The sequence below is a fragment of the Carya illinoinensis genome, chromosome 4, assembly GCF_018687715.1.
Source record: "Carya illinoinensis cultivar Pawnee chromosome 4, C.illinoinensisPawnee_v1, whole genome shotgun sequence".
NCBI classification, from domain to species: domain Eukaryota; kingdom Viridiplantae; phylum Streptophyta; class Magnoliopsida; order Fagales; family Juglandaceae; genus Carya; species Carya illinoinensis.
This window is the reverse complement of record NC_056755.1, coordinates 1,915,054-1,928,276: the sequence shown is the minus strand read 5'-3', so window position 1 is coordinate 1,928,276 and position 13,223 is coordinate 1,915,054. Positions and strand designations below refer to the sequence as shown.

At 34.8% G+C, this 13,223-nt stretch overlaps 2 protein-coding genes across 2 annotated transcripts; one reads left to right on the top strand and one right to left on the bottom strand.

Annotated features, from left to right (window-relative positions):
• Positions 1-1,922: 1,922 nt before the first annotated feature.
• Positions 1,923-3,441, top strand: LOC122307816. The gene has a single exon (XM_043120913.1). It carries the CDS (start codon positions 2,155-2,157, stop codon positions 3,148-3,150), a length of 996 nt encoding a protein of 331 aa, XP_042976847.1. The 5' UTR covers positions 1,923-2,154; the 3' UTR covers positions 3,151-3,441.
• Positions 3,442-4,547: 1,106 nt separating this feature from the next.
• LOC122307815 (protein NRT1/ PTR FAMILY 5.9-like) lies at positions 4,548-8,289 on the bottom strand. The gene is made up of 4 exons (XM_043120912.1): positions 7,924-8,289; positions 7,497-7,714; positions 5,619-6,157; positions 4,548-5,491 (listed from the first exon to the last, which is right to left on the bottom strand). The coding sequence occupies exons 1-4, from the start codon at positions 7,982-7,984 to the stop codon at positions 4,648-4,650; spliced, it is 1,662 nt and encodes a 553-aa protein (XP_042976846.1). The 5' UTR covers positions 7,985-8,289; the 3' UTR covers positions 4,548-4,647.
• Between the last annotated feature and the right edge of the window lie 4,934 nt (positions 8,290-13,223).

The window sequence follows — 13,223 nt, the reverse complement described above, 5'->3', positions numbered from 1 at the left end:
AACTAATTGAATTCTTATGTTCATCGTCCATAGATGGTATACCACACATTTGATAAGAAAAAAAAAATATGGTGTGTCGTGTATGAAGATAATGAATAGCAAAACTTATAAAATAAACTTATAAATTGATATAATTTCATATGATACATTATATCGGTTTTATAATAAAATTACTTTTATAATCTAATATATCATGTTAAGTCAAGTTAATTTGTAAATTTATTTTTATGGCTAAAGTATTTCTCAATTATTAAATTCCTTATGTTTTATGTTATGCCTAATTTGAATTGTGAGATAAGATGATATGATTTTAAATAAAAGACAAAAGTTAAATAAAATATTATTGTTATTGTTATTATCTATTGAAATTTAAAAAAGTTGAATAATTTATTATATTTTATGTAAAAATTAAAAAAAAAATTATAATATTAAAATAAAATGAGATGAAATGAATTGAGATAAGATATATCACCTCCCAATTCAAAGATTCCCAACACCCCCCTCCCAAAAAAAAACACAACAAGATCTACTCCCTGATAATAGTTTTTTACTAACATTAAAAAATCAGAACAAGTTTTTTTGAAAATTATTGTCATTTCTTTTAAAGATAATTATACTTTTTATATTGTTTTTATTTTCTGTTTTATGTGAAAATTTTAATACCACACCTTTCTCACTGAGTTGATCGCATGATTCAGTGGAGAAATGAAGGTATTTTGTTGTCTCGTGTTTTTCTATAAATAATAATTATTAATCTTAAATATGCATTTCTTTTTAATTTAAAATCTTAATTTTTTTATCTAATTATTACATAATCATTATAACTTTTTTAAATTTTTTAACAAAACATAAAAACAATATAATATTTTTAAAATTCAAAACAAAAATTATATTAAAAATTTATATTCTAATAATATTTTAACTTTATAATATTTTTATTTAATATTTTTTATCTGATTTTTCAAAATATAATAAAATATATTGCAAAAAATCTCAAAACGGACGTGATGTTAAGTGGAGATTTACACCATCCAACAACATTGTGACATGTATGATTTCTACCAAGAAAAAAATAGAATAGACTACAAATAAGGATCTCCCATACACCTTCCCTGATTGTCCTCTCTTTCTCCCCTCTATTTCTCATCAAGTCGATTGAAAAAATTTGCATCCCTCTCTCTCTCTCCCTCTCTCCCCCTCCTCAAGCTCTCACTTTCTCTCACCCCTCAGTCACTCTTCCTCTCTCTCCCCTCAATGGGCTTGCCAGTTGCTCTATAAATAGAAAAAAATATTTGGTTGTGAATATGGTGTATTTTAGGGTTTAGGGGCTGATGTTTAAGGCTTGTTGTGAATTTAGTGTCTATTAGGAGCTCATGCTATGATTCTATTTGTGAATTTGTTTCAATGTAAGTAGGTGTTCATTTAGGGAGCGTTTGGTTACCAAGTTTAGCCTAATTCAATTCAATACATCTCATCTTATCGCATTTAATGATTATAATCTTTTCAACTTTTAAATAATTTAATTTTTTAAATCTTAATTTAATTTTTTTAAATTTTAAAATAATAATAATATTAAAAATTAATATTTTAAACTTTCATCTCAATTCAACTTACCATCCAAATAAAAGCATGTATTTATTGTGAATCTAGAGAAATATTAAGCTTGATATAGGAGATTGAGGAAAAAGAGAGATAGACCGGGGAAGGAGGTTACGAATTTAGTTACCTAAAGTCATTTTTATTTTTCACTTACTAGAAATTATACATGTGATGAATCTATTGGAGGGTGTAAATCCCCTCTTTGCACCGCGTCTAGTAATTTAAATTATTATATTATTATTATTCATAAAATTGTAATTTACATAACCTTTGGGGTGAGGTGTTTATAGGCGAAGGTTCAAATCAACGTTAATCCAAGGCTGGTCAGCATTGTGTGTCATAAAAGTTGTCCCGTCCTTTCCATTAGCCTCCAGCCTTTCTGCTGTGAACAAAAAAAAATGACACATTCTGACCTTTCCAACAACCCCAACCTCACCGTCTCGGAAGACTAGCCCGGGATCGAGATCTCCGTCTTGAGAGAGAGAGAGAGCGAGAGAGAGAGAGAGAGACCCACGCAGATAGAGGGAGAACGTAAGAGACGAGAGAAATTCAATAATGGGGTTCTTCACCTACACCATGACTGGCACTGGATTCATTCTGATTGGCGCTTGGGAGGCCCTCACGTCCTCAAATTCAATCCCTAATCCTAACGAGTATTCGTTTCCGTCTTCACCTCCCACTTCGATTCACACACCACCGCATGCTTCTTCGTCAAGACCCAAAAAGAACCAGTTTTCTTCGTCTATGACCTTCATCTCCATCTCTGTCCTCTCCTTCTTAGTCATCGTAAACTCTACGGTTTCCTTCTTTGAAGCGCTCAATTCTAGTGACAAAGTCGGTTCGGTCCTTCAATTACAAGTCCTCGCCATGGCGTCGCTCTTTCTGCTGTATTCGATTACGGGTTTCTTGGTAATTTTCACCAATTCAATGCCTCTGCCGTGTTCCATTCTTAGTTTGATTGGTCTTTTCGCTTTCGTCCAAGAGTTCTTGCTGTTTTACTTACAGAGGAAAGACCCAAGTGGAATTGAGAACAGGTACTTTGATCTGTTGCTTGTACCTATAACTGTTTGTTTATTCTCCACAGTGATGGAATTGAAATCCCCGAAATCGAACTACCCGAAATTGGCTCGTGGGATTGGATTAATTTTACAGGGTTCATGGTTTGTGCAAATGGGTCTCTCTTTTTACACCGATTTGATAACTAGTGGGTGCACTTTGCACGAAAAGAGTAGAGGGAATTATACAATCAGGTGTAAGGGACACCCTGAGTATCACCGGGCAAGAGCTATCGCCACGCTTCAATTTAATTGTCACCTAGCTCTTCTTGTAACTTCGATTGTGGGGGTGTACTCGATTTTTGTGAGGAAATATGGAGTTCGTGGTGATTTTACGCGGTACAGACCGCTCGGTGCAGAAATGCGGCGATTTGGAAATGCACAATTTACTTTGGATTCTGACGATGATGTTGGTGAAGAAATAAAGGAAGAGGACAGCGTGCAAAAGCAGGTGGGTGTTGTGGAATCGGGTGTAAATGGTTATGGCACTCATTAGTGAGCTAAATACAGTCGAAGCTTTAGCTGGTGAACGTATTGTGTCAATTGGTTGTCATTTTTTTAATGTTGTTAGTGCGGTTTCCCTTTTGTGGAGATGAATTGAGATAACGGTTCTACTGGATTTCATTTTTGTACATTTGGTTCTAGTACTCTGTGTACATTGTGCCCTTCAGTTCCTTGTAATGAAACTCCATCTTTCATTCATTCTATCGCTTCATGTGATTTCCATAAGATTTGGATAAATATATTCAGATGTGCTCGAGTCTATGTGAAGTTCTTTCCGAATAAACTTATCTGTTCCATTGATTTTCAATTCTACTGTTTTATGTAATGTTTAATGCGGTTGGTATTTTCAATATGAGACATCACCATCTTTCCAAGAAGAGATGGAATTTGGTTTGTTGTTGGATTGGTTTGATGTTAAGACAACATAAATTCATGTCTTTTGTGACATCATCTAAGATATATATATTTTTTTTATACATTAGGGGAGGGGGGTCGAACCCAACACCTCCATTTTTGGAGACTTGGGTGTTATGCCATCGGGCCATAGGCCTTTGGCAAGGACATCATCTAAGATCTAATACGTGTCATATATACTTTGTTGGGCATATGTCTTATGGTTATAAAAGAGGCTTTATGTGGTTAAGATGGATTCTCGATAAATCAGATTTGCTCATCTTTCGGTTTTAAATACCTTTCCTTTTATATAGACATTATAGTTTTGTATGTTTGCTATAGTTTAGTACAGATATATCATAGGTTTTTACAAGGAGTTTGGTTTTGGGATTTCCTACTGTAATTTCCAAACTCCTACATTGTAAAAGGTATTCCTTCACCAAGAGCAAGTGCATATAAATAAAAATGGGATCTCGTCCTCTTTTGATTAAAAAGAAGAAGAAGAAGAAGTGGTTAAGATGATTCCGTGTTTTTATCTCTTGATTGAAAGGGAAAGGCATTAATATCAAAATATTTATATATTTTTTGCTTGGTTTTTCACACGGCTTCACCTAAATGTTATATGTGTTATAACTGGAAAAATTCTGCATTCTTTTGTTTTTGTAAATGAAGTGCCACAGTTCATTGTGCTGGAGTTGGAAGAAAGATGGAGTCTTGATTTCCATTTGAGTGCAGATCTAAATGAGCTAAACGAGGTTAGTGACTGTTAACTACATTAGCTTGGCACATCCTGCTTTCTGGAAATGTAAAAGGATTCTGTTTGTGTAGGCTTGTCATTAGCAGTCTTCATGGAAACGTAGTAGGGCTCACTGGCTCACATGATGATTTCTTTGTTAAATAATCAGGACTAACATAATTGTTGCACATTAGGCCTGGTTACGGTTGGGATTCCTTCTATCTGATGCTCTTATGCACAAACAATATTACAATCTTTAGTATGCAAACCAATACGAAATTCAATTACCTAAAACTGTGTCAAACTCAAAACAAAGAACTTTCTTGCTCATGGAGAAAAAACCAAATAAAAACAAAGAGCTTATGTACAGTTTTCATTCTCCAATTCAGACCTACTTTTGTAACACTTGCACAAAACTACGTACAATAGGAAGCTCAAGGCACTTAGCAAGGCTAGAAGCCAGTAGAATTTGTCTAGGCAAGCTTCATTCATGTTGTCAGAGAACCAGCTGTGCCTTCCTTTTGTACTCGTAAAGATTTCGACTAGTGAAATCGATATGGCACTCAAGAAGCTTCCCACCCCAAAAACACTTGTGTATAGTGCAAAGCCCATGGTTCTCATTCTAACAGGAACTTCATTGTAAAAGAACTCTTGCATCCCAACAACAGTGAAAATGTCTGAGATGCCTAACAAAATGTATTGAGGAAGCAACCAAAAGATGCTCAGTGGCACCGTTTCTGCAGATTCTGAATCAAGATTTCCCATCTTTCTGCTGATCTCTAACCTCTTCATTTCGACCACTGCTGCGATGACCATGGCGATGATGGACAGAAACATCCCTATTCCCATTCTTTTCATTACACTGATACCTTTTGGATCACAAGTTGTCAGCCGTGCAATCGGGATCAAAACTTTGTCGTATAAAGGCATTAGGAGTATTATAGACAATGTAATAGCACTCTGTAGAGTAGCTGGGGGGATCTTGAAGCCGCCAATGTTCCTCTTCATTGTCATTCCTTGTTTAGTAAAGAAAGTTGCGGGTTGTTGAAAAATTACAGCAAACATCAGAAGCATTGTCCATATGGGCAAAAGCCGGAGCACTACTTTGGTATTTTGAAGCATATATGCACCGTTTCTGGGGTTCTCTTCCAAGACTAATTCTATGCTGTCAAACTCTTCACGACAAAGAGGTTTCTCTTGAAGCCTACAAACAAAACAAGCAAGAATCTTCATCTTTTAAGAGCTAGCTCTATCTTGAAGCCAACAAACAACTAATTAGATATTGTCATTCCAAAACAAAGCTACCTTGAAAATTGATACAAAAAACTTACTCTAGCTCGACCTTTTGATCAGAACTGTAATTTGATAAGGTGATTCCACTAGTCATAAACTTTGACTTGGTTGCTTTGAAAGCTCGAACTATGCTCTCAAATGGCGTATTATTATGGATAGCATCATCCCGTTTATGTGTATAAGTATACATCCGGCTTCCACAAGAGAAAAATGCAAGGGATAGTACCATTGCTATCGTGGGAATAGCAAATCCCAGAACCCAACCAAATGTATCTTGGATGTAGGACATAAAAGTGACCCCCGTGAGGCTTCCACTACAAACACCAAAATACCACCACTGGAAGAATAAACCCTTCTTATTAGACTTGTTCTCCTCGTCTTTAGTACAGGGCAGTATTTCCTCTTGATCATGTTCATCAAGTTGATCTGCTCCAAAGGCTTGCAAAGATGGGTTATATCCACCTTGGCCTATTGAAACCAAGTATAGAGACCAAAATAGAAACGAATAAGACCTTGTACTTTTACTTGCAGGGGACCATGCCCTGGCCCATGTTGTTGATGTCAATGCCGCAAGACCCTAAAAGAACATGAGTATTGTAAAGTACTATACCAGACAAAAATCATTATCTGGATCAATTTATCTCATTAATGCTTTTGTTAATTACCACTATATATAATTGATCGAGACCACGTGCATATACGTAGCACGATTTTTGCTGTTGTGGAATCTTTAGGCCATACGTACACTAGAAGAAAATCAAAATAACAAATGATCGATGTTTTCACTATAAAGTAAACAAAAAGTAACAAATATAGCATTGCTTTTTCTAAAGAGTAGTCCATCCATGATCTTCCTTTTTACCGGTAAATTTTCTGGCTTATATGGCAGTCTTTATTAATTAATATGGTATACAGCGAGTAATTCTTACTATATATATATCATTGTTGTAACAATTGTCCACACTATTCATTCGCCCCCCACGTACAAAAATTATGATTTTAAAACGAAAAACAGTACCGACAGTGGTGTGGTGAATTCATTTAGCCATAAAGAAGGCAACTTTTTTTTTCTTTTTTAATAAATTCCCCAATCAAATAATTAACAACTTTTGTTATGAATCAAAACTCATGCAATCACGCGCGTTCCATCAATATCAGTCACAAAGCCATATATAGTTTCCCCATACTCATGAGCTAGCTAGAGCACGATAATTAAGATTATTATGCTCTTAATTAGTTAAGCATGCTGTCTCTGGGGCCACTAATTTCAGAAAAGAAAAAGTAAGCTTAAGTGATCATAAAATGATCTCCTCAGAGAAGGTGATTCTTGGAAAGCTTTCGAGACTGTTATGATAAGGCAAAGATAGTATGAAAATTTATTAAATTATAAGACTTCCCTAGCTAGCTATGGTAAACGGGAAAAAATTAAAACGCATGCATTTGAAACCTGTTCTTTTTTATGATCAAGCAAATCATTCGAGATGCATGTTTGCACATGATCAGTTGATCTAGTGACCCCCAATTAAACTATACTAGTCCCTCTCACTTTTATAGCACTTCGATGATCAATAGGGTGTTGATGCGATCAACCTCCATTCCACCATCATATATAATGGTTCATCTAATCATGATCTTTTGAAAACCTTTAAACCCCGATCAACTTGACATGATAAGACATATCTTAAAAGCAAATCCATGCAAGTACTGATCAATATTAATGCATTCTCCATTCAACGTCCAAATTATGACGACTGGCAAACATTAATAATACTATTTATGATAACGTACGTCGACGAAGATCACGATCAGTATTATATATATATATATATATACACACACACGACAAAGAACGAATTCGTGGAAGATCATGTACGTGTTTGAGGAATAATTATTTATATATAGATGAAGTGACTGACCATAATATAGAGGAAAGAAGAGGCTAAAATGGTGGAATAGCGATCCCAATAAGAGTCAGCAAGGGGTGCCACTAGCAGTGGCAGCATGGACGTAAAACCACACCAGCTGTTGACCGCCTTGGCCGCAGAAGAGTTGCTCATCTTCACCACATCTGTCAGATATGTCACCAGATTTGATGCTACCCCTTTGTATGCGAACCTTTCCATACCAGCTATCACTATAAGATCGAATATTAATGAATTCAAATTACTGAAATTAGCCATGTTATATTTGTCAATACATTCAGCATGAAATGCTCAGCAAAACAAGAACTAGAATGGACTAGCACTTGAAGTACTTATATATATGTGGGTTATAAAGATCAAATGCTTGTAATTATGGGTCCGTATCCCCCATATTAATGATCAAGAGAGGACAATTAAGTACCTATTAAGAGAATGCATGACTTGCTGAGTCCCTTTGATCTGTGATGATCTCCTCCAGCCATGATCAGAGAGAGAATTTGATGGATGCAGTACTGAAGATCAGAGCAAAGCAACTTCGGGATTGGAGAGACAACTAGAAGAAGACAATGAAAATTGAAGCAGCAAACACGTACACTTAATAGTTAGTTTGATCTATTCTTTGAAATATCATCTCATGTACGCAAAGCGGCAAAAGTTATACGTTGCTTTCGCCCCCAAAGTTCTAGTCACCACTCAACAGAACAAGCAGTAGTAGTACTAATACCAATATATATTATTGGGTACACATCTGTTCATGTTTTGATTTACTACTGATGATCTTTAGAATCAGTGTCGCAAAGGGTTTGCTTTTATAGCCCTAATGGGACACTAGACATTTCACTAAATTAAAGCTATAGCTAAAGCGCTTCCAACATTGGTTGTATTATTTGAGAAGAAAAAGCTAAATCCCACTTTCAATTTAGACATGTTGTCACGGCAACGTTATCGACAACCCAAAATTGTCGACATGCAAACATCAAACAGAACCTGATGCGCAGGCCAATTTGATTATGGAACCGATCGATATTGCAGTGCCCTCCTCTTTTGGTCCACGTGGCGTCATTAACACGTGGAATGTTTACACCTGTACCATGTAAAAATAAATATAAGGGAAGAATTAGCAAGATTCTTAAATTAAGTAGATCAGTTCATGTCTCAACATGCAATCGCAATTAAAGATAAAGATATCTGTCGGTAGGATCAGGCCGGCTCAATACGTTGTAGGGCCTACTGCATAAATTTTGAGCAAAGCTTTTTTCATTTTAAAACAATAAAATAAAATAATTTTAAATTTAATTTTTACATTACTTTTTTATTTAAAAATAATTCCTATCTTTTTGTAAAGTAAATTATTGATTAGAATTTAATATCATATTTTTAACGAATAATCGACTTAATCTTTGTTAGAAAATTATAGGTTTAGAGAGGATTTGATTTAATTTAATTTTACAAGACATGCTTTAGATTCTTAAGATTAGTTTGGATTTAGAGATGAGATGTGATGGTTTTAGATGAAAGGTAAAAGTTAAATAAAATATTGTTAGAATATTATTTTTTAATATTATTATCATTTTGAAATTTGAAAAAACTGAATTGAAATTTGAAAGTTGAATTGTTTATTATATTTTATGTGAAAATTTAAAAAAATTATAATGATGAGATAAAATGTTTTTCAAATCTAAACGGGGCCTTAGAAGCATTAATTATAATCATTGTTTTCAATAAAATTTTATAAACAATCTCCACATTTGGGAAAGTTTTGGCCCTTGCATCTTCAAAGGATAATACAAAAACTTTTCATGAGTACTCGAAAATTAGATTTTGTTATTTATAATTTTTACATTATATATTAAACTAATAATGACAAAGGAGATGTGTATTTTTATAAGCAGAGTATGGAAGATAATTATTACTTGGAAATACTTTTAAAACTAATAATAACATAATATCTATTTAATACTTTTGATGTTTTTTCATTGAATTAATTTATTTTTTTAGTTAGTTTTTTTTTCTTTTTAATTAATTTTACTTATAATTTTTTTTTAGCCTTCTTCCATTAGATGCCTTAGACAAATTGCCAAGTTGCCTAATGGAAGAGCCGGCCCTAGTAGGATAATATTTAGTATGCCTTTATTTTTAATACCGTTTAAAAATTATAGATCATAAACAACTAAATTTTAGACCTTGGATATCTAGAAACTTAATACACCGATATGCTTTGAAAGTGAACATGGCTGGAAACAAATAATTCTACCAAATGATGAGAAGGTAGTGCTATATATTGTCATCTTATCCCAAACCCTTACAAACCTTTTGACCGTGATAAAGCTCGATCCACTAAACTCAGACCCCCTTGGTTCACGCAATTTTAATTTACCAGTAATTAATTAAAGAGGCTGGTACAGTACTGGTAATCTTTGTACGTGCTGTCATATTCTCGTCTTTTTAGTCTTTATATATCAAAGCCGCCATGCATTTCCTGGCTATCTACTGTTGTGATGATCTATCCCATACAATCGAGTCCAAACCATATAAATTAAGAGCAAAATTAAAAAATATATATTTTTAAATCCAATAATCCCGAATGCGCTCCTGACTGATCTGCAGCCTGATCGCGTATTTGCGTTAAGAACTAGTTCTACAGAGACAGATCGTCAATATGCGTTAAACTTACATGGAAGGTCGAGTTCGGCACACACACACCACCCACATGCAGACACACAGCAAACACAGTTTCTACACACACATAGGGAAAAGATCAGAGACAGATCGTGAGAGAATATCACCGTACACTAGTGCTGGCTGACGGGAATCGGCCTTCATATTAAACTACCAAAATACCCATATAATGGAGAAAGATCGATGGCCATCATAAGCAGTGACTCTTAGCTTTTGCCGAGGCTTCAGAGATCGATATCCCGTACCGTATTATTCCCCTGCCTAGCTTGGTGGTTGGGTGACAAGGATATCACTTTGTTACACCTCCACTGGCTAAAGATTAACGCTCGAGAAAATATATATAGCAGCCAGCTAGCTAGTCATCAGAATTACCAAATCATGTCACAAAAGCCCGGGTTCCGTCATCGCCACGTTCCTAGACATGTTGGTCTATGTTTTTTTCCCCTGATTTGATGTTTCTTGGGCAATTTTACTTTGCCCATTGTACTGCGTACGAAGTTACGCTATTGAAAGTTTCCAAAAGTCATCAGCAATGTTATGGTTAAATTTTCAGTTGATGACACGTAAGCAAAAACCACCAACACGGGGGATCTCTAAGGGCACTAATTTGCATGGCCGTATACGTCGAATATCCTTTCTGTCAATTCGGGTTCTGTACACACAATCTAAGGATAATAATAACTTTGGTCTCAGATGGCCCAGTACCCTCATTTAGCTGAATATTTTTGACATGCAAGGGCGGAAATTGCATTTATTACGTAGGAATGTTACATACAATTGTAGAATTGTAAACGTCGCACAATTATTTTGAAAAAGAGTGGAGTCTACGATTAAAAAGTTAGTTTTTTTTTCATGTGGGTCCCATATTAATTCATTTTTTTTAAAGCAACTGCATACCGCTTGCATAACCATGACTGCAAATATCATTTCTCTTTATTAAATTGTAGCATCCGAATCTACCTTTTCATTTGAAATCACTAGCTAGCTATACTAGCTAGTAATCAAATCAATTCATTTCCTATATAATAACATAAGAGTTTTTTTTTTTTATTTTTTAATTTTTTTTTTTAAATAAGGTAGGACGATCGACCAGCGTAGCTATCATATTTAAACGTAATAATGTAAGAGCTAATTACGTTCTTTTTAAATCTCCACCATATATATAATGTTTTATTGCAGAGAAGGAATGCCATTTTGGGTACAAGTTACGCCACTGCAGACTTGTTTTTTTTGTTGTAAATATTGTATATATAATTCTTTTTATTAGTGTTAGTATTACAATTATAAAAAGATCTCGTAAAGATAAATTTATAAATTAATATAGTTTCAAATCTTAAGTTTTAATAAACTTTATAATCAAGTTACGTACTCAATTTGTGAGTTTATTTTTGTGAAATTTTTTTAAGGATAAAACAATTTTTTTTTAATAAAGTTAATAAAAATATACACAAAATAGAATATGGAATATCTGGTAGAATCAAGCACAGATCGATCGAATTTTGGAAAAGGATCTGATTCGAGCCACCATAACTTGCCATGATCATGATCATTGCGCAATAATATTGTTAGCCAACCAGACTATATGCCACTATCCAATGAGGAATTAGTTTTCGGCATATGTCATCATTGTTCTTTACGTGTATCTCCACAGCCGCTTTTACAAACAGACCTACAAGATGTGAAATATGCCGAACGTTAACGTACGTACAAACAAAAACAGAAAAGAGATCGAGATACCATAAAAGAGAAAATGGTATACAGAACATGAATTGAGTACTGCAGCATGCAGCAGTAGTACGTACGTAGTACCCTTTCAACTTGCTCGTACGTACGTACGTATTTTCATCGATTTCAATCATTTTTTTATGGACGTTGCAGTACTAATATTGTCTCACTCGATATGATTTTTCAAATCTTTTTTAATATAGGAAAATAAAGATAAATATGGTAATAACGCATATCCATATTTAACGACACAGACGATGGATGAATATTAACGATAGATCATACTGCCTCTGATCCAGAGATTTTCAAATAAAGTTGGAGAGAGGCCAATATATAAGTACTATCTGTTATCATGAAGGACGTCCAAATTTCTTGCTCTGACCTCTGTACGCATTAATGTTCAATGCATGCATTTGATCATGAATTCACATGCCATGCAGTGATTATGGTAGTTCGACGTCCCATTCTGCTTGACGACTGCATGATCATGTCCGAAATTTTCAAAGTTTCGAGTGCATGATACAGATATTTTTGTATATTCTAACTTTGTTCACTTTACTGATTTAATTAGTCAAAATAATTATTTTATATTAAAAAAAAATGACGCAACCAATATTGGCGGAACTAACAATTATATTGAGGGGGGCAACTTTTTTATGCAAGCTCTACAAAAATTACTTGCAATCCATGTATTTGTGGTCATTTTCTAAACGTCAAATGAACGAATGTCCTTCAATTGAGCGAGTACTCCATTTTTTAATGTCTTTTGACCATTGTGGTTATCTTCTACTACTTTTTTTTTGGGAGGGGGGGTTTCCAACGGGTTTGCCCAGTTGTCTTTGCATAGCCGAGTAACGCCCTGGCTCTCCCAACGAGACCAGCGTGATCTTCACCAACAAAGACCAAAAGATCTAAGCCCGTGATTCATATCTGGGCTTGTAGTAAAGTCCAGCCCAATTTTCTAGCCTGAGTGAAAGTAAGCCCATCGGACCAGTACGGGACAAAGACTAATCAGTCAGGTCCACCATTCAAGATCAACACCACCCGATCGAATTACAAGCGAGTTCGATTGCCTTGTAATTTGGCGTTCCCAGACCCATGCACGCTGTTCAGATGCTCGAAGCTGCTGCTCCATGGAAATTAGTCGTGCAACGTCTCCAACCTTGCTCCGTGTGCCCAAATATCCGATGATCTCTGTATTCATGATGCAAAAGATTTAAAGAAGTTGACCTTGCATGAAAGATTCAATAGTACTACAAGCCCACAGATTCACGAGACTAATTATCAGCAACATGACTGGTGCAGTTCTTTCATCGG

Coding starts and splice junctions, on each gene's coding strand:
- LOC122307816 (XM_043120913.1), top strand. CDS start 2,155: ATGGGGTTCTTCACCTACACCATGACTGGCACTGGATTCATTCTGATT.
- LOC122307815 (XM_043120912.1), bottom strand. CDS start 7,984: ATGGCTGGAGGAGATCATCACAGATCAAAGGGACTCAGCAAGTCATGC. Junction 6,158..7,496: donor CTTCTTTCCTCTATATTATG/GTCAGTCACTTC, acceptor ATGTTCTTTTAG/GGTCTTGCGGCATTGACATC. Junction 5,492..5,618: donor GATCAAAAGGTCGAGCTAGA/GTAAGTTTTTTG, acceptor TTTTGTTTGTAG/GCTTCAAGAGAAACCTCTTT.